Source organism: Dermochelys coriacea, chromosome 25, assembly GCF_009764565.3.
Source record: "Dermochelys coriacea isolate rDerCor1 chromosome 25, rDerCor1.pri.v4, whole genome shotgun sequence".
Taxonomy (NCBI): domain Eukaryota; kingdom Metazoa; phylum Chordata; order Testudines; family Dermochelyidae; genus Dermochelys; species Dermochelys coriacea.
Window position 1 is genome coordinate 5,334,079 of NC_050092.1, and position 27,914 is coordinate 5,361,992.

Here is a 27,914-nt window from a genome sequence, read left to right on the forward strand (position 1 = left end):
CTGAGTTCTGAGGAAACTTGCAAGGAGGCCTGGATAGAGCTGGGGAACCCTGCCAGATGGTAGGGAGGCTTGTGCAGGGCCCCTAGGATTGAGCAGAAGAACCTGCATGGTCAGTGTAAGGCAGGCCCCGAAGCAAGGGGTTGACTCCAGAGAGAGAGACCCAGGAGCAGGGGTAGGAGGATTGCCAGGTTTGGGGAGTATAAACACTGCAAGGAGCCCTCTGGCAGAAGACATGAGTGGAGGGTTGTGGGAGGAGCCCAGGAACAAGGTCTGAAGGGAGGTTCCCCTGAGCAGGGGGTAGTAATCAAAGGGGAGGAGGCCTGGGGGAGTGAAATATTGCAGGGAGCCCTCACATGGGAGACCTGATTCGGGACTACAGGAGAAGACTTGTGGGAAAGAAGCAAGTCTGGGAACTCTCAGGTGGATGCCCTGGAGAGTGGGGCCCTGGAACAGGGGCTAAAGGTACAGGGACAGAGTGATTAATGACTGTAGGGTGGGTGACCTGGGAAAAGTGATCTTTGAATGGGATTGAGGAGCTGCTGCCTTGTCACTTTGTTTTATTTGTCACTTTGTTTTGGGGAGGAACTGTTTTCCTATGAGGGATCTGCAGGCTGTGCCACTTCCCATGAATAAAAACGGTTTGAATTTCCTACTGAGAGACAATATTCCTTAGAGAGGAGAATCAAAGAGGAGCTAAGGCAGGCATGTCTGTTGTGGGGCTGGAGGGTGCTCAAGCAGGGGCTGCCCAGGGACAAGGTCTGAGCTGGGATTTGTCTATATTGGGTCAGTCCAAAACTCCTAGCACATCGTTTCACCACTGCAAAACAGCCTTAACTGTGCCCTCTTTGAACAATACCTCCCTCACACCAGGCGATTTTTGTACATGTGCTTTTTAGGGGGCTATATCTCACAAACACCTGGCTCAAATAAGCCCAAATTTGAACCACTTGCTCTACCCCATGCCCACATGAAGCACAGCACGTTTTGAGACACTCTGAGTTGGCACATGGATTTTAGAGCACTTAGAGTAAGCCATCTTTTAAACAACTAAGTGAGCAACTCTCATTCTTGTTTGTTTGGGGTTTGTTTGTTTTGGGGGCTTTTTTTGTACAAAATGATTTTGACAAAAATGTTCAGTTTTACAAAACTGAAACTTTATATCGAAATTGCTCAGTTTCTGATTTTTCATGGACACTGTCAGGAAATTTCAATACATTCAAAATCAGAAAATCTTCATTCCCATTTGAAATAATCTTTTTCATCAAAAAGGAAGTGTTGAAATTTTTTTTTGCCAGCCAGCTCTACATATAACAAGCTGGAAATCCATTATGAATGTTTAATATCCACAGATGTGCGTAAACTGGCTAAGAATTCAATTATATTGGAAATGCTCCTCAATAAACAGGGACACATTAAAAGGTGGTGATAGGTTTTGTGCAATGTAACTCCCCTTCTTCCTCAGTTGTAGCCCAGTCAAGCTTCCAGCCTTGCTGGGTTTTTGGATGCTTCACTAGAACAGCAGTCCCCAAATTTTTGAGGGTCACACGTCCGCAGAGCCAGGGCAGGATCAGGGCCACAGCTCCGTGGGAGGAGCGGGAAAATGGACAGGAGTAAGGGGGTCGAGGCTGGGGCCACAGCTGAGGGTTGGGGCTGGGGCCGCAGCTGGTGCAGGACCAGAAGTGGAACCATGCCGAGGCTGGGGACAGGGACGTGGCTGGAGGCGGACCGGAGCAGAGCTGGGGGTGGGGAGGGGCTGGCTGGTTTGGGGACCTCTGCACTAGAGACAGAATGAGCTCTGTTGGCTTAGAGATGAAATCCTGACTTTGCTTCAGCCATTCTCACAGAGGGACGTGAGACATTGGACGTGATTCTCCTCTGCCTTGCGTACTTGTTAACCTTGGAGTAGCTTCACTGGGTATTTCTACACTACAAAAAAAGGAGTATTCTTAACTCAGGTTAGCTAACCTGTGTTAGTTTACTCAGATAAAATAGCAGTGAAGACACTGCAATTTGGGTTGGCAGCTTGAGCAGCTAACCTGAGTTAAAGGGCAAGTTGCAGTGTTTTCACTGCTATTTTAACCTGAGTTAGCTAACCTGAATTAAGAACAAGCCTACGACTGGTCCTGGGCAGGTGCCACTGCTGGAGAAGAAAAGGGATCTTAAGTGGCCACTAATTGCCAGACCCTCCTTTCATGGTGCCAGAGGGGAGTTGGTGCATTGCCTGCTGCTGCCGAAGGGCAGTGAGATCAGGCCAGCCCAAGCCTGTCAGTCTACCAAGGCCCAAATGTGAGACACAGCATGTGCCAGAGCCCCACAACTGAGGGTACACAGGAAACCTGAAATACTGCAAAGTTATTTCCCTCAATGTCAACAGCTCTTTTCATAAACTCAGGGCTTGGCTACATTTACATTTTAAAGTGCTCCAACTTGTTGGCTCAGGGGTGTGGCGGCCCCGAAGCGGCAGGCTGCCAAGACCAGGTGCTTAAATACATTTGTTAGTCTCTAAGGTGCCACAAGTACTCCTTTCTTTTGAAGACCAGGTGGGGATGCTAAAGGGCAGAGGCCTAAGGTGTGCGTGGCGGGGTGCAGATGCCAGCCCCATCAGTGACCCCAGGCAGGGCCAGCCCACAACATTTTGGCACCTGAGACAGGGAGCTCAAATGACGCCCCCACGCAGGGCTGCCCAGAGGATTCAGGGGGCCTGGGGTCTTCGGCGGCGGGGGTCCTTCCGCTACGGGTCATCGGGGCACTTCGCCGAACACATGGAGCGGAAGGACCCCCGCCGCCAAATTGCCGCCGAAGACCCGGAGCGGAAGAAGCGGCGGCGAGTCCTTCACTCTGGGTGTATTTGGCGGCACTGAAGGACCCGCCGCCAAAGTGCTGCCGAAAACTCTCCTGGGGGCCCCTGAAAACTCTCCTGGGGGCCCCTGAAAACTCTCCTGGGGGTCTGTGGCAAATTGCCCCACTTGCCCACCCCTCCCCCCAGGCCGCCCTGCCCCCAGGTCCCCTCGCTTGGGCCAAAACTTGTAAACTCGGGGGGACCTAAGGTGACCAGATGTCCCGATTTTATAGGGGACAGTCCCAATTTTGGGGTCTTTTTCTTACATAGGATCCTATCCCCCCCCCCGTCCCGATTTTTCACATTTGCTGTCTGGTCCCCCTACTGGCACCTAAGGCGGCCGCCTCAGGGTAAGGCCAGCCCTGACCCCAGGCGGTGGCCAGCAGCCTCCACGCTGCCCCTGGCAGGCTCAGGCCAGCCCTGGCTTCGCCGTTCGCACCCCCGCCCCTTCCCGCCCTTATAAAATTGTCCCCCGCCGGCCGCCGTAGGCCAATATCCGCCTGCCGCGCCCCCCGGCTTCAGGCCACGCCCCTTAGCCCGCTCCTTGGTCACATGACGGCGGGGCATGTTGGGAGAGGTAGTCATCCTCGCGGCCGGCGGCGGCGGGGATAAGCCGTCCTGGAACTACAACTCCCGGCGTGCCCCGCGGCTGTTGCTAAGGCCGTAAGGGAGCCGAGCGCACCGGCGGCTGGTGCGGAGGTGAGGGCGATAAACAGCCGAGCGGGTCGCTACCCCCTGCGAGGAGCGGCCCCTCGCCCCGGTTAGTAACGGGGGGGGGAGGGTAACCGGGCCCCCCGCGTTGCCGAGCAATTAATGGGGGAGGGGGAGGTAGCCAGGCCAGCCCCTCCCCCCCAGCCCAGGTGAACAATGAATGGGGGAGGGGGAAGTAGCCAGGCCAGCCCCTCCCCCCCAGCCCAGGTGAACAATGAATGGGGGAGGGGGAAGTAGCCAGGCCAGCCCCTCCTCCCCTCAGTCCAGGCGAGCAATTAATGGGGGAGGGGCTGTAGCCAGGCCAGCCCCTCCCCCCCAGCCCAGATGAACAATTAATGGGGGAGGGGCTGTAGCCAGCCCAGGCGAGCAATTAATGGGGGTGTAACCAGGCAGACCTCTTCTCCCCCCCCCCCATCCCCGGCACTGGGGACTGATTGGATTGGAAACGTTTCTGTGCCCCCCCCCCATGCTCTGTCCCCCAAGTCTGATTATTCAGCAACAAGCTGTCAGTGGCAGGTTCCTGCCCATATTTTCTCTGCCAAGTTTTGCACCTTGTTGCATTGTGATTTGTGGTGAGTTGGGTGTGTAACTTCCTGGTTTCTGGATGAAAATGATCAGTTTGCATGTGTGGCAATTGAGGTAATTCTGTATTATGAATGTACAGCAAGTAAGAAGGGTGGGAGTGCTGTCTTGAATGTGGTGCAGGTGCAAGGAGAGGCTGGCTGTACGGTGAATGTAAGGGAAAGTTACATCTGTAATGCGTAGGGGTTTTGCACATATGGTGATTGCAAGAAGGATGGAAGTTTTTCCAAAGCGTATCTTGGGCACTAGTAGTTCTAAGAGGAATGGTTCCCCCCCCTCCCTTTTTGTTCTTGACTGCGATACGCTTTCAGAATATATTTAGCAAAAAGGGTTTCTCTCATGCTGTAGTGGTTAGACCTTTGTGGTATTTATCTGTGCTGTAGACATTTGACATGTAAATAATTGATGATTGATTATTTTTGTGTGTTTTTAATTTTACTTGGGGTGTTAGTGTTGTCTGCTGCAGAGGTCCCATTTGTAGCTATGCCAATCTGAGTAGTTTACTCTTGGGGGAATTCCGCTTCACTGCATGTGCACAGAATTTATGTTCCCGCCCCCTGCAGATTTCTTTTCTTTCCTGCAGAAAAATGACTTCTTGTGGCTTCCCTTTGCTCCCCCATCAGAGCAGTCACGCACACCTCCCTGGCAGCACAGGCAGGTCTGTTCAGTGCCTGGAGCAGCCAATAGAGACGTAAATCACCACCAGCTGTGTGTGATGGGGTGGGCAGTTGTGAGAGAGAGACACTGTCCTTCTCACTCCCTATTGCGACACTCTTGGCATGGAGGAGCAAGGCTTCAGGGTGTGTCTGAGGCGGTAGGCGTGGCGCAGACTGTCCCCTCAGAAAGAGCAGAACATAGCAGCCTACCCGCTTAGTGAATTGTTCCCGTTGTCTTTGTGAATTCTCCCAGGAGTATAAAACGGGTGTAAAAGTTGTAAGGCTTCTTTACATGGTGAGAGTGGTGTAAAGGACAGTATGGCCTTATAAATGCGTATGGTGCTTTACTGATTACAGCTGGTCTAAATTTTTGGGCTGAAAAGAATTCTTATCAAAATGTGCTCTGTGAACTGTTTGCTACTGACTCTTCTGGAGATGGTCAGTAGCCAATACAAATTGTGAGTTTGATTCCCCAGCCCTCACTTGCTCTTCAGTTGCCTGTGATGTAACACTGAGCTTTTGGCTACATATATTTGACTAACTAGAAATAGAGTCAAACCTAGCCACATTACTGTTAGGCAAGGAGGTTTGGGGATTTTCTCCCATGCTCCATCCATTGTATTGTACTTTAAATAAATTACCTAAATAATTGAAACCAACATGATTATATTGTGTTGTTTTGACAAATAAAATGTGCATAATGTTAAAATATTGTGAATAGAATTTTTAATTTTTTAGCACAGAGTTTCCCCGGGAGTAGCAGTTGTAATGCAGCGTGATAGCAAAGAAACACACATGTTGAAAAGCAAGTCTTTCTTTCCTCTGGGGCCCTCTCCTGCAATCTCTTACTCCTGTGAGTAAGGCTTATTCACAGGAGTAATCCCACTGAAGCCAATGTCTGTCTATCATGTTTTTGTAGTGCGGGATCTTACTCGAACTACTGTGATAGTTTATCGGATGCGGAAAATGCATCTGATGAAGTGAGCTGTAGCTCATGAAAGCTTATGCTCAAATAAATTTGTTAGTCTCTAAGGTGCTACAAGTACTCCTTTTTCTTTTCCCGGTAGGATATGGGGCTGTAAATTCCCCCAGAACAGGCATTGTGTTGGGCTTCCATAAACTGCCTTCTGCAAGTGCCAGATAGGCATTGAGAGGGAGCATAGCAGTAGCATATGTTGTAAGTAGGCTTGGCAAAACTTGTTTTTTATTTTTTTTTTTTTATAATTTTGACAGATAATATTAATGTCTATTTTAAGCATTTTAAATCTTTGTATCAATTTAAATTTTTACAGTTGCAGGAAATTATGGGGGGCAGGCAATAATTGACTGTAAACATCAAGATTCAAAACGTTGAAGTTTTATAACTGTTAAAACACAAATTGTCAATATCGCATATCAAAATAAATATTCTTCAATCAAATTCTAATAAGTTCTCAAGCACCATTTTTCTTTCTTTGCCGATCTGTAAATTTTGCTTATTTTTGATGGAAATATTTTTTGTCAGTTTGGCCGTGTGTGGTGAAATTGACATTTATCAGTACAATCAAGCTGGGAAGGATGCGATTTTTAGCTATAGACATCCTTGGAAATCTAATTAACATAGAGCAGTCCCTAGGCTAATTGACAGAAGAGAGAGGGTGTTTTTGTCCCATCTTTCCAGCAACTCAGGATTAGGAGAGTGCAAAGGTGAAAGCCTGTCCGTTAAGACTATGCTCCCTCTCTAGCCTGACAGTGAAACTGGCTATAATCAAAAGTGAACCTGAATTCATTTATTTTGATTGTCCATTTTTCTGTTTCTCTTCTAGGTACTCATATGGCCCCCATTATCTGAGTGCCTCACAATCTTTAATGTATTTATCCACTCAACACCCCTGTGTGTTTCATATGCTGTTCATATGTATTTATGACATATGATTTTAAACGTGATGTATCCCTTTAATGTAGTTTGTTGCCTGCTTCCAGTGCAGACAAGTGTCCTGTTTCTTGCATTTTTAAAACAGAAAATGTTGCCCTCAACAAGATACAAGGGCATTTTGTATTTTTGAAATGGAGACAGTAGCAGCTTTCATTGAACCCCATCTTGGTTTTGTGAGTCATGTGAATTGGACTGTAAACTGAGTTATTCATGTTTGCTTATGAGCATAGTGGAAAAGGAAAGTGCATTTTACATCCAGGTTTCCTTTAGTTTCCCCCCAGCAAGATGGATTTTAATTAAAAAGTCTTGGCTGCAGAGAGTGGTGGGGTGATGCATTTTTAATCTGCTCTTTTCAGTTGACTTAAAGTTTCTACATGAATGTACAATAGAACTTATGTTTGTTAGTATCTTTCGTACAACTGCATCACAAGACTTGCATCTGCACATAGATATTGTAACTGACTTAACTGCTCATCCGTATCTCTTCTTGCTTAACTGCTTATCAATATTTGCAGTGCAGCTGTTTCACTACATTTGTATCTTGCAGCTGGAGTTCACTGATGGCTAAGACTTCTTCAAATAGAAATATAACATTTATGGGCTATATATATATATATATATATATATATATATAATATGTTCAAGTCAATGGGAACTGAGTAACGTCATCTTGCAGGAGCAGGATCTTTCTAATGTTTTATCATAAATCTAAGGTGTCTTCTCCTCTAACATGCAATCATGTATTTGCAGGAGTCCCTGGCAAAATAAATGACAAGTTGGGAGTGTGTAATAACGACTCAATTACCAAGCCATTTCAGAGCACTAAAGAAAAATACTTCAAGGTCCAAGCCAACAATGTAAGTGCATATCCTCATACAAAGAGTTTGAACTTGCTTCTACTGAAGTCCATGGCAAAGCGAACAAATGAGAGGAATCTAAATAAATTGTGGAACCTGATCCTGCAACGCTTAACTTGCTCATTGGCTTTGTCCTCCTTGCAAAAAGGTGGTGGTTTTTTTTTATTTTGTTTTTTTTTATATTGAAATTACTATTTCAAAAAAACACCCTTTTTGGAGTGAAAACACTGACTTCAGTGAGATTACCAAGTAAGTAAGTGTTGCAGAACAGGGCAGGCCGCTGTATTCATTCATGTGCAGTGGTATAAAATCATATGCGAGATTTAGTAAGAATTTGAGCCTGGTCTACACTTAAAATTTAGATTGACATAGCTACCTCAATCAGGGGTATGAAAAATTCCCGCCCCTTGAGTGTAATAGCTATGCCGACCTAATGCCCAGTGTAGATGCTGCTGTGTTAACAGAAGACTGCTTCTATTGACCTCGCTCAGGGAGGGGGTGGTCTACTCTATGCTAATGGTAAAAGCCCATCCAACAGCGTACAATGTGTACACTAGGGGGTTACGCTGGCATAGCTATAATGACATAGCTATGCTGGTATAGTCCCCATAGTGCAGATATACCTTAGGAAGGTTAATGAGGATGAAGAGTTGTCTTCTCTTAGATACTTTTAATTAATTATAACACTTTTTAGTGAAAACAATATATGGGGAAACTGAAACTCTGGGATGTTGTGACATGGCTCTCTGCAATGCCAAGGATATAATCCAGGAATTCTCCTCGGTTGCATGCTCTAAGCACTATACTGTTCCCCCTCCCGTTAGGACTTTTAAGGACTGATTAGAGTGGGAGCACACTATCTGCATCCCTCTAGCCTGAAAAAATGACCCCCTTTGTTTACTGATCTTTCTTTCGGTAATAGATTTTTCTTTCTATTGACATTTTAATGTAATTGGTTGAATTATGTAACTTGTTCTTTCCAAAAAATGTTATGTTCTTTGTCAAAAGCAGCTGTGTGTGGTAGGGCCAAATTTAATTTGAACTTCTGTCTTCATGCTTTATTTCCTGTTTAAACAGTACAAAAGGAACAAGGCAAAGCAAAAAAATAAGCCTCAATTTATGAATCATATTTTAAGTTTAAAATGCCTGTCAGAGTGTGAAAAGGCAGTAGTGGCTGGTTGTTTGTATTGTGATAGTCCTTAGGGCCCCAACTGAGATTGGGGTCCCATTGTGCCAGGCACTGTGCAAACACATAGTAAGAGACAGGTCAGGTCTTGAAAGACTTACAATTTATATAGGTCTCATCTACGCTAAACTTAACCAGTATAGTTAGTGATGCAACCTCCCTAGTGAGGATGCAGTTACACCAGTATAAAGGTGCCTTATACCCCATAGCTCTCTTCCTGGATGGGAAGAGGAATAAGCTATACCAGTACGAGTCATCTTTGTACCAGTATAACTGTCCACATTAAAGCTATGTCAGCACTAGCTTTAACTTTCGTCGTTAAAACTTATGTTGCTCAGGGGTGTGACCCCAACCGACATAAATTACACCGACAGAAGTGTTGGTGTGGACAGCGCTCTGTTGGCAGGAGATGGGGGTGGGATGGTTTAATTATGTCAATGGGAGAGCTCTCTCCCGTTAGCATAGAGCGGCTATATGGGAGATCTTACTGCAGTGCAGCTGCATCGTTACTGTAAGGTGTTTACTGTAGACATAGCCTAAGGATTGTACCAGTATAACTAGATCAGTTTTCCCCCCTCCAAAAAAAATCATATCATTAAGCAAAATTGATATACTGGTGCAAAATGACAGGTTTCAGAGTGGTAGCCATGATAGTCTGTATCAGCAAAAACAACGAGGAGTCCTTGTGGCACCTTAATATGGGGAAATTAGGTTTTTCTAATGACCGGGACATTACAAAACCGAATTTCCCCCTACTATTACTCACACTTTCTTGTCAATTGTTTGAAATGGGCCATCCTCATTACCACTACAAAAGTGATTTTTTCCTCCCTTGGTAGTCTGTTAATTGAATTGTCTCGTTAGACTGACCCCCCCCTTCCCCCGCCCCGCCACTTTGTAATGCAGCTCCCATCTTTTCATGTACTATGTATATATACTTGCTACTATATTTTCCACTCCATGTATCTGATGAAGTGGGTTTTAGCCCACAAAAGCTTATGCCCAAATAAATTTCTTAGTCTCTAAGGTGCCACAAGGACTTCTCGTTGTTTTTGGTGCAAAATGTGTGCAGACCAAGTGGTAGACAAGACAAAGGGTGGGAGAAGTAACAGAGGGTCAGAGATGTAAAGTGAATTGCCTCAAGCCACAACAATTTAGTGGTGGTTCTTACTCACAAGTTCAGTTTCCTAGTCTCGAGATCATGCTGCAGTGTGAGGTGGAACTTCGTACGTGTCTTTTTGTCAGATTAAAGTAAGGGCTGACTTTTTTTTTTCTTTCATTTTACTAGTTATTTTTGTTGGTACTTAAAATTCTGGTTTAGAACTGTGGCCAAAACAACGGTGTTTTTTTTTTTTTTTTTTAAAGGATTCTTTGTTTTCAGTTTGGGATTTACTGAAAGCATTGGCACACATTTTCTGTCTTTAAATATCAAGGAGATAGAATCAGCTATCTGTGGTTCAGGATTCAAACCTGCAGCTTGTACTCACATGGTTAATTCCACTGAAGTCAGTGGAATTGCTGAGCAGAATAAGGATTGCATGATTGAGTCCTCCAAGAATTGCAATAATAAGAATGGTTCTCCACCCTCTCTCTCTATTAAATCTTTATTTGTAAAGTCTCTGAATATTTTTGCATGATTTTTTAAAAAAAAAAATTAATGATGGATATGTGAATTCCATGGGAGTTCTGTATTGCAGTCTGGTTCCCTGCCAAACTGTTATGTAAAATAATTCTCTGTGAAGATAAACTATGTTGTCAGTTTGTGTTGCATCTGTGACTTTTATTTTGGGGGGGGAGAATGTTTTTCCTAGCAAACAATGGGTTAATAATTAAGGCCTACTAGTGGGAAATTGTATCCGTATAATTACTACCTCTCTGTGTGTGAAAAAATTTTCACGCCTCCAAGAGAGGTAGGTATACTGACCTAACCCCCTGGTGTAGACATTACTAGATCAATAGAAGAATTCTTCCATCAACCTAGCTACCACTTCTTGGGGAGGTGGACTACCTATTCCAATGGGAGAACCTCTCCCATCGGCGTAGGTGGTGTCTACATCAAAGCACTGCGGTGGTGAAGTGCTGCTGTAGCGTTTTAAGCATACTCAGTTTTGAAAGAGCCATGGTCAGCTGGGGAACAGTCAAATCATTGTCTGCTGGTCTGGCACCAGTTTCTTCCCCTCTGAGGGGTTTTTTTTTGCTTGGACCTGAGTCCAAACCAGGCTCATTTGTTTCAACTTGTTGTCTGCTTTCAGCTGGAATGTGCGTGTGTTCTGGCAGCAGTTTCCTGTGCAACCTCTGACTGTGCCAGGTACATTTAGTAGTAAAGCTGCTAAAGTTGTTGACCGTGAGGTTGTAATTAAGCCTTCAAATGTAGCATCCCATTAATACAAATTCATATTTCTCTTAATGATACTGTTTGAGCCTGCCTACTCTGTACAGTTAGAAACAGTTTGCACTGGAAAGGCTACGCTGACAGTCCAGAGCTAGTATAATGAATTTTTGAAAAAATGTGGACTTTGTTGAATATTGTAAAAATGCCTTTAAAATTGTAGTTTCTGTGAATATGGGTTATAATTGTATGCTATTGATCTGATTTCTTTTTCTTTCTTTCTTTAATAGATTCATTGCTGTCTGATTTCAAAATTTCTCCAAGGAACATTTCTAGCAGAAATGGCAGGTAAAGAGCAGTACTAAATATGGAGAAACAAAAATGATGGCAGATAATGTTTCAACAATGTACAGTGATCAGCATAGTGGATTAGGCATGACAAGCTTTTCTTCTTCTCTCCATCGGCCCTTTGCATCCCTTGTAGAGCCTTCTGGCTGCTTCCCTTTTCCTCCCTTCCAGATACTCCTATTTTACACTGTTTGTCCTCAAGGTCATTAACTTAGGTCCCCATCCTGGTCATAGAAGGCTGGATGTGACTTAGATGCTTGTGTGGAGGAAATTGGTCACTGCAGTCCCTTCCTACAGAAATTAAACGTCTGCTTCCACAGCACTCCTACCTGCATTATGAACTTTAATCAAGGGTTTAATTCTGCTCCCATTGAAAACAATAGCAAAACTCCCATTGACTTCACTGCGAGCTGGAACGAGTCCTCAGTTTATACATCCTCTAAAATTGACAGTGTTTTTTAGCAAACATTGTGCTTGCTGTAGTCTAACAGTCTTGTCCTAGAGCAAAAGTGAGTATTGTAGAAATCTCTGGGGCACGTGATCAGATCTAAGAGAGAATATTTTCTTACATTTCTATTGTCTTTCCGCCAAAGAAACCACAAACAGTTTAAAATTGTATATGCACAGCAATCCTAAAATGCAGCCAACTCTGGGGTGGGCGGTTAGCAGCCAACTGGCACACAGCTTGGTACACAACAATAGAAGAGAAAATTTTGGCCACTGACAAATGCCTTTCGCCAGTTACCATGGGATCATTAATTTCCAGGCAGTGCAAAATTCAAAGCAAACATTATGGTACTAAATGTATCTACCTTAGAGAGCTGGAGGGCTTATCTGAATGTGCCAGGTTTTGAACCTGTGCTTCTAGGAAATCTATAGGCCAGATGAACTGGTGGCTTGCAGTCACGGAAATACTGGTGAATGAGACCCCCTTGAGGGGAGGGAAGGAGAGAGGGATCTGCAGTAACATAAAGTGGCTGCAACTACATTTTTGGAGGGGGGACAAAGAAGGGGCTAGCAGCACCCTGATAAAGAGGCTGTGGCCAGACTGTTCGTTTAGCATCACAGCGTGGCTGCTCTTACTGCTGGTGTTTCTATAGAGGGCAGTTAATTTTGCCAGAGCAGCTTTTTATCTTCTCACACAGAGATGATGGCAAGAGAGGGGGAACTCTCTGGGCCTGAAAGATCATGTTAAGACACTTGCCTTATCTTCTGTGTCATTTGGAAGTTTTCGCAGGACATTTTTCTTCTCTTCCTCTGATTGTTTTTAATTCTGTTTTACTGAAGCTGAAGACTTGAAACAATTAGTCACAGTGCCCTGGAATCAAACTTTAATCAGCACTCAAAGGCAAGAACAAATATTCCCAAATATGTAAAAATGCACACATGGTTATATTAGATATTCACATGTGCGTATCTTCCCAGCAGCTAACAGCAGTTTGGATTACACAATTTAAAGAGTCCTATTACTTATTTAAAAAATTTTAAAAATCAGAGGTTTAAAAAATAAAATGCATATAAGAAGGTAGGTATCTCTCTGCTCCTTGTCATGTGGCTGTCCCTACTGTCTGTATAACGGTGTCTGAATTTATGGCTTGGTTTGCTAGGGGCAGGGCTGAATGAAAATAGTAATGTTGGATTTGGAAGGCAAGAAGGCCATGACTTATGAAATTCATAACAGTAAAAACTTCCCTGATATCTGCAGGGCAGATAGTCACACTAACTCTTCATGGACTCATTTTCCCCTTTGACTGGATGGCATCCTTTTAGTATAACATATTTCTAGAGGACTGTTCTCCTAAAGTCACCGCTTTCATTGTCATGAGACCATATCAGCTGCAGGCCACAAGGCCTGATCGCTGTACCCAGAAAGAACTCCACTGAGAATGTAGGCTCTTCTGCAAGCAAACCTCCATCTGTCTCTCTGCCCTGTGGGAGAGGAGAATCCCTGCTTTTCATCTGATTTGATTGGTCTGGGAAACCAATATCCACCACTGCTTTTGTGCCCTAATGGATTAGATAAAATCCTCCTGCAAGGGCTGCCACCACTAGATGCCGCTAGTGACCTGCTTAGCTGGCCTCTCTTACCCTATCTAAGCTACTATCTATGTGAGCTGAGTCTGGAGTCTGTTTCGCTGTACCTTTTGTGGTCTTTTATGCTAGTGAAACACAACTGAATCAGAATGGTGGTGCTTTTCCCCTGGCTTGCACTGGGGTAAATGACTACACAGGCTACAAAGCAACAGAGAATGAGCCCTAAATATCTAGGGTGAAAATAAGTGCTGATATTGGCCCATTTGAGTAAATAAACTGGATACCATGAACTAGGGATCCTCTTCTGTCCTAATGGTGGGCATGTTTTTCAGGATAGTTCCAGGCTTCCACACTCTTCTCTGTGCTTCCTCTGAGTATTTCCATGCTGGGAAAGTGCGGGTGAGGGGGCATGTCATGATGATGATTCATTAATTTAAGAGAATACGTCTGAGTTAGCTAAACTGTGTATGTTTTTGTTTTTGTAGAGAAAGTGAATAACTTCCCTCCGCTCCCCAAGTTTATTCCTCTGAAACCGTGCTTCTACCAGAACTTTGCCGATGAAATTCCCATAGACTATCAGAGTCTGGTGAAGAGAATTTACCATTTATGGATCTGTAAGTGAAATTTTTTGAGAAATTTTACATATTGGACTCAACAACCTATAAAGAGGAGATCCCCATGTATTACACATTTTAGAGTTTCACTTCTGTTCACTTATCAAGAACAAAAACCTCCTTCTAGGATGCTGTGATGTAGTTTGTGCCTGAATTTTAATCTGTTGTCCCATAAAGCTTACTTCAAAAGTAACTAGGGCAGTCAAGCGATTAGTTGCACTGTTAATAATAGAATATAATTTATTTAAATATTTTGATGTTTTCTACATTTTCAAATATACTGATTTCAGTTACAACACAGAATACAAAGTGTATAGTGCTCACTTTATATTTTTGATGACAAGTATTTGCACTGTAAAAAAGCAAGAAATAGTATTTTTCCCCTATTACAAGTACTGTAGTGCAATCTCTTTATCATGAAAGTTGAACTTACAAGTGTAGAACTATGTTAAAAAAAAAAAACTGCATTCAAAAATAAAACAATGTAAAATTTTAGAGCCTGCAAGTCCACTCAGTCCTATTTCTTGTTCAGCCAATCGCTCAGACATACAAGTTTGTTTACATTTGCAGGACATAATGCTGCCCACTACTTGTTTACAATGTCACTTGAATGTGAGAACAGGCTTTCTCATGGCAATGTTGTAGCTGGTGTCGCAGGATATTTACATGCCAGATGCGCTAAAGATTCATATGTCCCTTCATGCTTCAACCACCATTGCTGCTGCTGGTGGCCACGCTGCCTTCAGAGCTGGGTGCCCGGTCAGCAGCTACCACTTTCACAACCCCCCCCCCCCTTACAATAGCCTTGCAACACCCTCCCCCTTGTCAGGACCCCCGGTTTGAGAAACCCTGCTCCTGAAGATGAAGAAAATCCCTTTGCCCTACCAACCCTTTCCTCCCAAAATACCTGTCATCCCAGCTTCCCTTCCAGTTATGGGAATAACTTCTCACTGAGGGACACAATACACACTTGATGCTGTAGGTTTTATTCCAAATGTATTGCGAGTGTGAGATTTGTGTGTGTAAACAATAGGATGATCTGTCACTTCATTGTTTCGTTATTCAGAGATGCTGAAAAAAGCTCTAATTTTCTTTCCTGAAGAAACTGCTTGTTTCCTCCAGACTGACTAGTTAAATGTTGCATGCTGTAAAGCTGCTTTTGTTTGTGCGTGGGTTTTTTGGGGGTGTGTGTTTTTGTTTTTTTTTTTTTTTTTAAACAAAGCGTCCCTCATTCAATTTAGTAGAAAAATGGAAAGGTGCCAGCCATTTAGGCAACTGGGCCACATGTGTGTCTGAGCAGTCCTGGGCTTTCCACTGGGCATTTTAGATTTCCATCTGCTGCACGTTTTCTGTTTGGGTCATTCTGGTTTTTGGGTGGGTGGGGGATAAAGGTGAGAGAAACGGATCCAAAGAGAAGATGACAACATTTAAAATAAATACATACTAGAAGGCTGAGGGGTCATTATTTTAATTGGATTTGAACATTTAATAACAAAAGGTGTATTGAGATTTGGGGAATCCTGTACCAGAGCTCCCACTACTGGAGAACAAATGCCTGTGTAAATCACATGACAAACCTCTTTTGCATTACAGCTTTATAGGCACCATTGATTTAAAAGCCCACGAGTTATCAAACTAAAAATTCTAGACTCTCCAGTTATTCACTTTAAATAGGATTTAACTTTAAAAGTGAGTTTTCCCTTTGCTAAATCTTAAGGCATCTGCAAACCAGGGCATTTAAAGCAAGTCTTTTGTTAACCTTTTACAGTTAACTTATGCAGGTTTCACTTCCATGATATAACTGATGGATTTTTTTAATTAAAACTGTTTTTTGATGTTAACCCCCATTAACTTAAATGCCCTGAATAATCAGAAATCTCTCGTATAAAGATTCAGCTGTTTATCTTCCAGTATGATGTTAGTACACAATCATTTTATTAATTACTCAGTGTCCCCAAAGTGGGTTAGGAAGGTGGCATATAATTGGCTGAGCTTGAGAGACACTCAACTTGATGGTATAAGGTATCTCTTTTTGGATGGTTAAGCATTGGACATGAATTGCCCAGGGAGGTCTAGATATACTTAGCCCTGCCATGAGTGCAGGGGACTGGACTTGATGACCTCTCTAGGTCCCTACCCAGTCCTATGATTCTACATAACTTTTTAATGCTCCATCCTATCCATTCTAAAATTTCTGGGAATTTTCCCCAGGTATCAATGTGCAGAACTCAATGATATTGTGGGGGGGAATCGGAAAACAGGAAGGTGGAAATGGCATCACACTGAGTTCCTGGCATCAGTTTAGCATAGCCACAGCTTCAAGCCCCTCTGTAATTGTCTTTAGATTGAAGAGCCACTTGATGGAAGCTATTAAAACTTTCCAGCTTAATACCTTATCTCATCTCTGCTCATCCTCCCAATAGAGTTAAACATGTTGAAACCTTGAATGATGCATCTCCTAGGCAGGAAGAAGTAAAATAATGTTTGAGGCAGGTGGGAGATGACCTGTGCAGACCCTGCATTGAGGGATGTGGAATCCTGTTACAGGAGTTGGGGGAAAGAGGGGCACACAGAGTCCTGCCATGGAGGGCAATTGGGAGATCCTGGTATAGGATAATAGGGTGCCCAGACCCCTGGCATGATGGGGGACAATGGTGTGGGGGAAACCCACCCTAGAGCCCTTACTTGGACTCCATGTGCTAGCCAGGGAAGACTACTTGTGCAGGGGGTGTTTTTTTTTTTCAATGGGATGATTCCACTTCTTTAAAGACCCTTCTGTACCATTCTTGGGGCATAAAGGGACCTTGATGTAATAAAAATCTGGCAACTCAATTTCTCTTTGTAACAATAGAGGTCCAAATCCTGATCTTCCAACTGATCCCTTCACTTGCAGAATTATCCACCCAGTTTTCCTTCCACTAACGTATGCTCACAGATGAGTCCCTTGATTCCTCTACTGATATCTGCCCCATTTCCAAAACTGACGATCCCTAGCAGCGTTCTTCCAAGTTACAGCAGAAGCCATGCCTCGTGGTCAGCGTGTTGATAACGTCCACCCCAATCACTTCGTTGTGCTAATAATTCCTCCCATAACAGGTCTCCCTTGTATTGTAATACAAACAGTTTGCTTCTTTTTCTGAAGGCAGCAAACAGCACTACTTATGCCCTCTCCTGTTCTCTCTTTATAGTTTACTGCATCACACTAGTGGTGAATCTAATTGGCTGCTGGCCTGGTGGATTGGTGGTGGTTATGGCGTTAATTTTGGCTTGGCATCCTTTGGCTTTTTCTCTTCAGCCCCTGCAGTTACATATGCTGGTTCCGGCCTGCATAACAAGGTTTTCGGTAAGTAGACGCTTACCTTCTTCCTTTGATCAAAGGGTTTCCTCTGAGAGGTTCGTTCAGTAACGTGATCAGAAGACAATGCCCGCAAGCTGTTATCTGTCAGGGCAAAGATTAAGGAGAAAGTAAATGGAATATCAGTACAACAATATTTGATTAAGAAAGTTTGGCAAGCTCAGGCGCTTATAGATGAAGCTATAGGGCTTCCCATCTCTGGGTGGCTGGTTTGAATCCAGCCCAGGTAGAGAGTGACTCAAAGTTGCTGCTCATCTGTTTGGTCTGCTTCTTGTTGTTTGCATTATGATAGTGGTTAAAGGGATCCGATTGTTCTAGTGCTATACAGATATGGACTAAAAACTAGTCTCTGCCCTGAAGAGCTTACAGTTGAAATAGACAAGATAGACAAAGGATGGAGGTAGTGGGGAAGGATACAGTCTACAAGTACATATGAGCTCAGTGAAGAATACAATGACTAGTGAGAAGATCCATGCCCACAAAACACCACCCTTGACACAAACTGGCCCCTGTTGCAGAGAGGTCCAGGCCTGAAAAGGCACAGAAACTTAGTCTCTCTTTGTCCGCATAAAGGGTTCCTTCAGAACCAGGCTGATTCACATTGGTGAAGGGGGGCTTGCAACAAGATATTGCATTGCTGATGACCATGCGGTTTTTTGACCTGTTCTGTGGTCATTGCAGCACTGATTGGTTTGGCACTTTCACAAGCATGAAATCCATATTTTAAAAATTTAAAATTGTTAATGTATTGCTGATTATTAAATATCCCTGGGATTTACCTAAGCTTCACATCACTAATGGTATGGGAGACATTCTTCAAAAAGCTTGTTGTGATTTTTTGGTTTCTCGGTTCTTTATGGGAAAACTGTACAGAAAGAGCTTGCTAAGAACTGTTCTGTTTTTTGTCTCTAGGCATAGCATCTAGTTACGCATATGGGGACGGGGAGGGAGTATTTAAATAAAAGCAGCCCGCAAAGACCAGGTCTCTTCTCAAACTGCACAAATATATTTAAAATCCTACTTTTTTTTTTTAAGTAGTAATCATTTGCCTGTCTCTAGTGCCTGCTGGGAGTTGCAAAGCACTTTGCAAACATTAGTGCATTGAGACTCGCATCTCTTTGAGGGACTTGTGTTTAATCTCCATTTTGCATAGGGAAACTGAGGCGTAGAGAAGAGAAGTTATTTTCCCGAGGTCATGCAGCAAGTCACTAGCAGAGCTGACAGGACTCTTTCATTCCAGTTTCCTAGAAACCCTCTCTCCCTTCTTTCACAACCAGTGTATTTTTTTAATTGGTTAATCATCAAATTCTGTGGTAAGAAGTTAATTTAGAAAAAAGCAGAAGCAGCTGACAGGAATAGAAGCAGACAGACTAAGGCCCTGATTCTAGAAAGCACTCAAGTATATGCTAAATTTTAAGCGTGTGCCATGGGACTTACGCAAGTGCTTAACTCTAAGCATGTGCTCAAGTGCTTTCCTGAATCTGCATCTAAATGCTCACCTCAAATACTAACAAAATGTGTGCTAATGTAGTGGAGATGATTAAAACCATAGGCATCTAAATTAATTACGGTTATAGAATTCAAAGGAGAACTTCTAAAAGGATATGAAAAGCAAAGCAATTGAATCATCTGAAATTCTTAAAGGAAGTGAAAAATGAAATCTGAGAAGTGTTACTCTGTTGGGCTGTGGGTTTTTTTCCCCTTTCCTAATTCAGAAGTCCCAGGGGTTTCCAAGTCACAAGCAGAACTCTGTTCAAAGAGCACTTTCTATTTCAAAGTCTGGGGAAAATTACTCCTCCACAATGCTTTCCTCTGGGCTTTGTGGACTAAGATTCTAATTATTTCTTTAATGCTGTTTGTATATGTTTGTGCAACAGAATGCTGAAAGGCCCTTGAGATTACCCTGTGTAAATACTTCTCTATAAAATAAATACCTGAGGGACAGGCCAGCCAGCCACAGAGCAATTAGTTTGGAGGAGACTTTAAAGAAAATAGCGGTGTAATTGGGGAAATCTTTTTATGGGAAAGGAATACTGTAGCCAGATTCATTACAGTCAGTCTGACTTCTAGAGAGTCAGGTTAGACCCACTTGCTATGCTTATTCCCAGATGTTACAGCCATGGTAGATATTGGGATAGCATACTCCATGGATGTTTTTGTGAAACATTCACCATATGTCCACGTCCAAAGTTAAATTAGGTGCAGAGACTTGGCATGAGAGCGGAGTTGTGGCAAACTTCCAGCGGAAAGGTGGATCAGAATTCACCTTTTCCACATGTTCTAGCTGAGTGGTATTCAACCTTTTTTCATTTGCAGATCCCTAAACAATTTCAAATGGAGGTTTGGACCCTTTAGAATGGTATAGTCCTGCAGATCCCCAGGGTCCACAGACCACAGGCTGAAACCACTCTAGCTGATTCCCATACACCCCTTCAAATTGAGATTTCTTCACTATGCCAGGTCATTGTCATGAGAGTCCATTTAAAGGTCCTGCCTGGAACGTTGTTCTTTCACTGTGATTGGTTTCAGTACTGGACAAATAGTCCATGGTTAAGGTAATTCTATCACAGTAAATGTGCTATACTCAGATCCAGTATTCAAAGGACAATGCCATGATGGTAGCATTTTGCTATTCTGTAGCATTGTTCAACCCAGGATGTCCAGTCTCTTCACCACAACCCCTGTGAGGTAACGATACTATTGGAGACAGAGGCCACATCTTCCATTGACCTGCCCTTTGTGTCGGTATTCATGCAACTTTACACCCATTTTGCACTGGTGTAAATGACTGCAGAAGGTGCAAGAGCAAGAGAGAATCAAGTCCCTGAGGGTTTCCAACTGCCCAAGGTCAGTCCCGTTCATTTGCTCTCGTCATTAAGTACCAGATTTACAGCAGTATTTAGGTGCTTAAATGTGCAGATAGGCACCTAAGAGGAATTACATACTCAAGGGGAGTTAAGAATCTAACTCATTTAGTTGACTTTCAATGCGAGTTATGTACCTATCCTGCTTAGGCACCTTGGGGATTTTAAAAAGCTCCTCTGTGCATCTCTAGGTGCCTAAATACCTTTGTACATCTGGCCCTGAACACACCACCTCCCTGTTTGTGATTCAATGGATTTGATGTCAATAATTTGCACTATTAATGTCATCAGGTATGAGTGGGTCCAGAGCTAAACTTCCGTTTAAAATACCAGTATTCCTTGCCAAAGAATGGCTGACTAATATGGGGGGTGGTAGATGAAGACACTGCATCTGATGTGTTACCCATCTGTGCTACTATTGCTGCATGGTATGGCTAGAGCTATGCTGACCCCCAGTACATACTTGTGATGGAGAGGCCATTGACCATACCTAGTTTTGGTAGCCACCATGCATACCTGGACCATGAACATAACTCTACTGACCTTGTTCAGTAGTTTGCACCTTGCCTCGACTAGCCAGCCAAAAGGCAGAGGTGCTGTGGAGTTACAAAAAGCAGTGTTGCCTCTGAACACACTTTCTTTCCCCAGGCAGCATTCCACCCAGCTCATGAGGCTCAAATGCACTCTGTACATGGCTGGTCAGAGCTGTTTTTCTTCCTAATCCATCCCGAGCTGGGTATCAGTGGCTCGCTCACTTAACCACAGGTGTGTAATTGCTGACCAAACAGCCACTGGGATATTCACAGCTAGGATTCTTGTTCTCAATAATGCATGTAATGCACAAAACAGGATTGTCTGGCTGCCAGCACTTGTACCTATGTGTTCCCATGGTCTTGTGCCTGCTCACAAACAGATGGGTTTGCATTATGAAAGCACAGGTGTCCAAACTGCTTTGAGTTTAGACATGCAGTCAGGATAACGCAGCAAGTGCTTTTTCTTCTGCAAGAGGCTGCTGAGGTATGGTGGAAACATGCATCTCTGAAGATAGTCATACATGTATTAGTTTTAGATCAATTTCAGGATCTAGGTTTATTGAGGGAGATAAGTCCTGATGATGCAGAGACCTGTGAGTTTCCAGCCCTTGAGAAAGGGGGGCGGGGAATATTAGTCTTCAAGGTACAAAACTGAGTGGGGATCCATTGTTTCATGATAAAGTGTGTATGGAGGGAGTGAGGACACAGTAACATGGTACAGTACAAGGTGATAAACCCCATGCATTCTCCCTAAATCCCTCTTATTTCACAGGTCTGACAGCTCTTTTAATTTCATGGCTTTTTTCTTCATCTTTGGTGCCCAGTTTATTCTGACTGTCATACAAGCGATCGGTATCTCCAGCTGGGGTGCATGGTAAGCAGTATGCTCCCATTGTCTTTGAATGGAGCACTCAGTCCGTGTCTTCTCTGTCTAGCCTGCAGAGATTTTTTTGTCCCATAGATTCAGCCTATGTTCCCCACCCCCAAACATCCACATTTAATGAGTGAAAATGTGGAGAGGTTGGGGGAGATGATAGGGGAAGGGGTTGGCGAAGAAAGGTTCCTGGTTGGAGTGAGGGCATGGTCTCCACTCCTCTCACCCTTGCTAAGTGTAATGACTGAATATGTTACATGATTTGAGCCAGCATAGGATTTTCATCCTTCTGTTCCTCAGGGCTACATGTTTTCCCCACCCTAATAAATAGGGCCCTACCAGTTTCACAACCATGGACTGTGAAATCTGGTCTTTTGTAGTGCTTATTGAATCCCTACACTATACAGATTTCACGGGGGAGATGAGCGTTTCTCAAATTGAGGGTCCTGACTCAAAAGGGAGTTGCATGGGAGTCTCAAGGTTATTTGGAATGGGGGGAGGGGTCACAATATGACATCCTTACTTCTGCACTGCCTTCAGAGCCGGGGTGGCTGCAGAACGGCAGCTGTTGGCTGGGCACCCAGGTCTCAAGGCAGAACCCTGCCAGCAAGCAGTGCAGAAGTAAGGATGGCAAAGACCATGACCAGACCACCCTTATTTCTAAGCTGCTGCTGGCAGCAAACTGCCCTTCAGTGCTGGGCTCACAGCCAGCAGCTGCTGTTCTTCAGCTACCCAGTTCTGAAGGAAGTTGCCACCGCCAGCAGCAGCACAGAAGTAAGGGTAGCAGAACCGCAGGGCCCCCCCAATAACCTTGTGACCCCCCACAAACTCCTGTTTTGGGTCAGGACCCCCAACAATTACACTACCATGAAATTCAGATTTAAATAACTGAAATTGTTAATTTATTATTTTTAAATCATATGACTGTGAAATTTGACCAAATGGACCATGAATTTGGTAGGACCCTATCAATAAATAACCATTTCTCCCTCCATATGACCGCACCTTGCAGTGGAGAAGCCACCCGTGAGTTTGCAGCGACGTTCCAACCTAGCTTCGTGGGGGTGTGAGTGAGGAGATCAAGACATCTTATTCTTTCTTACCCATCTTTCCCGTGCACATAAGTTTCACTTCATCTCAGTCTACAAAGCTAGAGTCCCAACATTCATCCTTAATATAATAATTGGAGGGTATGTTATTGACCTTCCCTGTTTAGGGTCACAGAAAGTTTGATGATTTAACTCGCCATCTTTAGGAGCCCTGGTATGCAAATCCTCCTGAAGCTAGAATACGGGGGGAAAAAGTGCTACACAGAGTGCTTTGTTTAAACACTGCTCCTCAGGGTAACCAGTGAGGTACAGTATGAAGACCTGTGGGAGAATGGAGACTCAGAGCTAGGTCAAGGGGACTCTGATTCCTGGTTCTTAAACCCCAGATTTATTACACTAGCCGACCTACTGCACAAGTGAAAATAATTGGTTCCCTTATGGACATTTGTTACCTCCTAAAACCTCACCATTCAACTGGCTTTCTCTAGTGCTGGAATTCAAATAGCAGGGGATGTTGCAGGTCAAGACTTGATGTGCCTTAACAGAGATGTGCAGGGGGCAGTACCTACTGTGCTGCAGCTGGTTCTTGCCCTAGTTTCCGTGCATATCCGGAACTTTACAATCTTGCAAATGTTTCAGGTGGCGGTAAAAAACAAACAGTGACGTGTGTGTTTCGCTTTCTTCCAGTGGATGGTTGGCAGCCACTACTTTTTCACTACCAATGTTGCGTGCTGTGTTCATGCTGTTTCCAGCCATAATGTTTACGATGTCAGCGGTTGCGATGTCCTTCTACTCCTAAGGGTAAGTGATTCAATTGCGTTTCTGACATGGAGTATCTGTCAGTTCTGTGCATCAAAGCAAAGTGAATCATCCGCTCAGTGATCACTGTAACCACTCGCATCCTATAAAGTTGAGAGTATAAACTGTGAGGGGGGGTTATCCCCCTGCCAAGATGACCAAGACAAATCTAGATGAAAGGTTGAATGCACAATGGAGTTCTCTCCATGCAATGCAACCGTGTCCTCCCAGCATGAATCCAGGACAACCATGATTTGAGAATTAAATCTTTGAGACCCACAATTACAAATTTGGGTAGGGGAGGGAGATTCATGGGAGGATCTTTTCCTTAAAGTGAGGTGCAGAAAGAAAAAGTGGAGAGCCACTGTCCTAGGGAATAAACAGGAGAGACTTCACCACAGTATTCTGTTGCATATGTCACATAAGAAGATGCCAAAGCTGACCAGTCCAGCAAAGTTCTCTACCCACAAAGCAGCTGCCATCAGGACGGTTACCTCTGGAACATGGGACCATACTGCTTTCTTTGAGATCACACGTTGGTGGCATCTGTGTGGTAGGGTGGCTGAAGAAAGTCGCTCCTCCTGCATCTATATGCCCAGCTATATAATTCTCCTATTGCGTACCCAAGCTTTGCCAGTCTGGGATGCAGCAATTTCAGTAATACTGAATTATAGGTAAATGACCTAATTTGGATGAATTGCTTCTAACATCATTACTATGCAATTCCCCAACCTGAGTTAGTCATAATGCTGCAGTAGGTTAAAAGATCTATGTAGATCTTATCTAGCTGTCTCTGTTGCCATCTGCTGCACTTCTGTTATAGTGCCCTTGTTCCTTTGGAATGTGGACACTTTAACAGAGATGTTACCAGATACATGGGACGGCACTAGGAAGTGTCTAGTATATTGGGCATTAACAAAGTGACGGTAGCTCCTGTTGGAAAGGGAACTAGATACTTGCTGCTGATTCTTCCGTGCTCTCTTGATTACCTATTAGGTACATAAAATTTACCGAGGGGCTGGCGGAAGCTTTCAGAAAGCCCAGGATGAATGGAACAGCGGCATGGAGGGACCCCCCGAGCAGGGAAGCTCAGTACAATAACTTTTCTGGAAACAGTCTGCCACAGTATCCCACGGTGCCCAACTATCCCACAGGAAATCAATGGCCTTAAGCAGCAACAGCTGTCAAACTGCCGGATTATCTTTTTTTTTTTTTTTGCTTCATCATATTAGTTTTATTATTTGAAATAAATTGTTTACTATAATTTGGTTTTTTTGGTTTTTTTTTTCCCCCGTCATTTTTGGGGTTTTTTAATTCCCTTCTCCCATGACTGCAGAAAATCTGTGCACTCAGCATGTACTGCCTCAGGGATTTGCCCGTCTCGTTGGAACATTTTATTTTGTGCACAGTTGCCAGTATTTGCCTTGCTGCATACCGAGGAACTATTCGCTGCCTTGCTTGGGGGAATCCTCAATGATCAGTACGTGGAAAAGGCTGATTTGCCCTCTGCGAAGAACACTTTAAGATGCTCTTCCCTGCCCTCTTCATTCTTATCAGATGTACAGTACACCACCACCATCTTCCTGTTACTAAGCAGGGGACGCAATGGAAATGGGCATCAACTGGTATCTCCTGATGAGTTTTCTGGAATTTCTGTTCTCGAAGGGAAATGTCTCCATCTATTTTATTTTGTGCCTCCATAAGATTGAAATTGGCAGCCAGGGCTCCCTTTTTGTTCATAAAGCCCTTGAAGGTCTAAACCTTCTCTGAATCTCTGTAGTGAGAAAATGCTTTAGATAACTTGCTCACAGTGAGTAATTGCTGGACGTTGCATCGATGAGCAGAACCTCTATTCAGCTGGTGAGGTATTATACTGTTACAATTCATTTTCCCCACCCCCAAAGGTTTTTTCTATGATAGAATCTACATGCTTTGAAAGTAACACTTCATCTCACTTGTCTATAACCCTTGCTTGCTTGTGGCTGATTGAAAGCCCAGTGGAATCACTGACTTCAGTGGGCTTTGGCTCAGACTGCATCAGTTATAGTCACTCTTATGTAGACAGCAACACAGGACGTAGGCACCATTTAAGTCCCGCTTATGCAATGTCTAGATTTTGTGCTGGCCCCACGTATCACCTCCTCCTGATGAATCTCACCCCACTGACAAACCCTAAAAATGTAAATAATCTTCCGGCTACAGTTCTGTAGCTAGGTGGTAGATAACTCTAAATCTGAATACTAAGAATGATGGGAGTAACTCCGTTAAAATGGATGGATTAATCCCTGATTATTCTGGCATAAATTAGATCGAATCGATAAAGTTTCTTATATGCTTGTGAATTGTTCTCCTCCAATATGTCACCTGTTATACAAAATGCTTAATAGTCTTGTAAACGATCCTTTATTTAGTCATGCAGGACCACTCCCCTGGTATATAGCCAGCTGTACAGCTCTTCTCTCTACTGCAGCATGCAGGCAGAGAGAGGTGATATTGTCTTTCCCTAAGAAGTTGGTTGAGGGGAAGAGAGGGGTTCTGTTGAGAGGGTCTTTTCCTGCTGAGAACTAGGCTTTGTCTACACTACAAATGCTTTCTGGTATAGCTGTAACAACCAGAGCACCCAAGTGTAGACGTAGCATATGGTGACAGAAGTTTTCTGTGGCCAGTAACACCACCTCGCTGAATGACATCGGCTATATCGACAGAAGCACTCTTAAGCTGATGAGCTGTGTCTGTACTTGGGGGGGGGGGGGCGGTGCTGACTTAGCTATGTTGGCTAGGGGGGATGTTGAATTGTTTTGTTTCACATCTTCATCAGCTTAGCTGTGCTGGCAAAACTTTGTAGTGTAGACTGGCCATAGTATGTGTCATAGTGCTGACTTCACATCCTTTTGATTGATTTTCATGTCACAAGTACTGGAATCTGTAGGCAGAACAGTCTAATTCCTTTCCATTTTTACTATAAACCCACGCAGTACAAGCTACAGTTTCTCGTTTCTCCTTAAAAATCTGCTACTCAATGTTGAGATTTTTTTCCAATCAGCTGTGAGATTTGGATGCCCGATTTCCATTAATTTTATGGGAATTGAACCTCCAAAACCCTTCAGCAGCTTTGAAAGTCTCTGCTAAAGATCCTGTGAGGTGCTAAAAGCCTTCAATTTTGGAAAGAGACATGAGGGAGGTTTGGTATTTGTTCAGATCTGCAGACTAGTGCTGGATTCTGCTCTGTTGTGTTGATGTGAATCCAGAGTAACTCCATAGCTAACAGTGGAGTTATGCCAAATTTACACTGAGTAACTGGAAACGGAATCTGCTCCTGAAAGGCTTAAAAAAGGTCTCCAAGCTGGATGGAATCCATTTGCAAATGATCTTTTGAAAATGGTCTCAATATACAAGTGCCTATTCAATAATATATTAGCTCCTGGGGGAGAGTTCTTCTTCCCCAGTGCCCCATTTTGTTTAGTCTTAATTTTTCCCTATATGCATATATTGTAAATATTAAGTAAGTGAAATGTACCATGGGATTTGTGTGACATCTTTATCAGGTGAACCAAAGCAACTAATTAACACTGGAGACCAAAGCCTCCTTGAACTTCAGTTTAAAAGCAACATTTCCCATTGCTGCAAAGCCAGCCCTTTACTGGGCCTCTCAAAATATCTTTCTATCACATTCCTAACACGGGGGGGGGGGGGGTGTGTGTGTGAGAGATTTGCTCATAAATACAAGGACAGATGCTTGGAGCTTTGCTAACAGAATACAGTCCAATCATGTTACCAAACTTTTAGTTGCCTTCATCTTGTGCAATGTGTTGTGTGGATTTCTTTGCATTCTTGCCATCGAAAGGGTGGTGAAAGAGATCTGCCTGTCATTTAACTCCCTGGAAATATGAACATGCTGCCCAGGGGATGGGTCAAAATTCCCAGTGCTTGGATCCTGTTAACGAAAACTGGAGTCCTGCCTGTAATTTGCCACGCTGGGAAGCCTAAACATAGCATGCCTGCCTAACCTCATCCTTGAAAGTGTGGAATATCTTCTGCTCCTCTTGGCCATTCTTTTCAATATGGGGTGACTGCGGGTGAGTCGTAATTCCAGAAAGTTGACTCTATCAATGTGCTGCCAGAATGTTGTGGCTTATTTTTGGAATCATAGCTATATTTTATAAATGTAATGTTTACATTAGATTTCTAAGGAACTATCAATGTTTTGGAGAATTGTTAACCTGGACTTAGCCAACTTTAATTTTTGTCTGCATCATGTTATGTGGGATGCTTTGTGTCATCTGTGGAGTTCTTTGTTGTTTCCTTGCAGGGGTCAAATAAATCCTCATTCTATGCTCAATGAGAAGAGCCTGGCTACCTTGGAGGTGTGT

General features: G+C 43.6%; 1 protein-coding gene across 1 annotated transcript; it reads left to right on the top strand.

The window, feature by feature from the left end:
* The first annotated feature begins 338 nt into the window (after nt 1–338).
* On the top strand, nt 339–27,883 carry SCAMP4 (secretory carrier membrane protein 4). The gene is given in 11 exon segments (XM_043502881.1): nt 339–462; nt 7,454–7,560; nt 11,366–11,423; nt 13,943–14,071; nt 17,260–17,295; nt 17,298–17,342; nt 17,345–17,414; nt 21,596–21,697; nt 23,434–23,542; nt 24,541–24,605; nt 24,607–27,883. Coding segments are annotated over 11 exon segments (939 nt in total). The 5' UTR covers nt 339–353; the 3' UTR covers nt 24,716–27,883.
* The last annotated feature ends 31 nt before the right edge of the window (nt 27,884–27,914 follow it).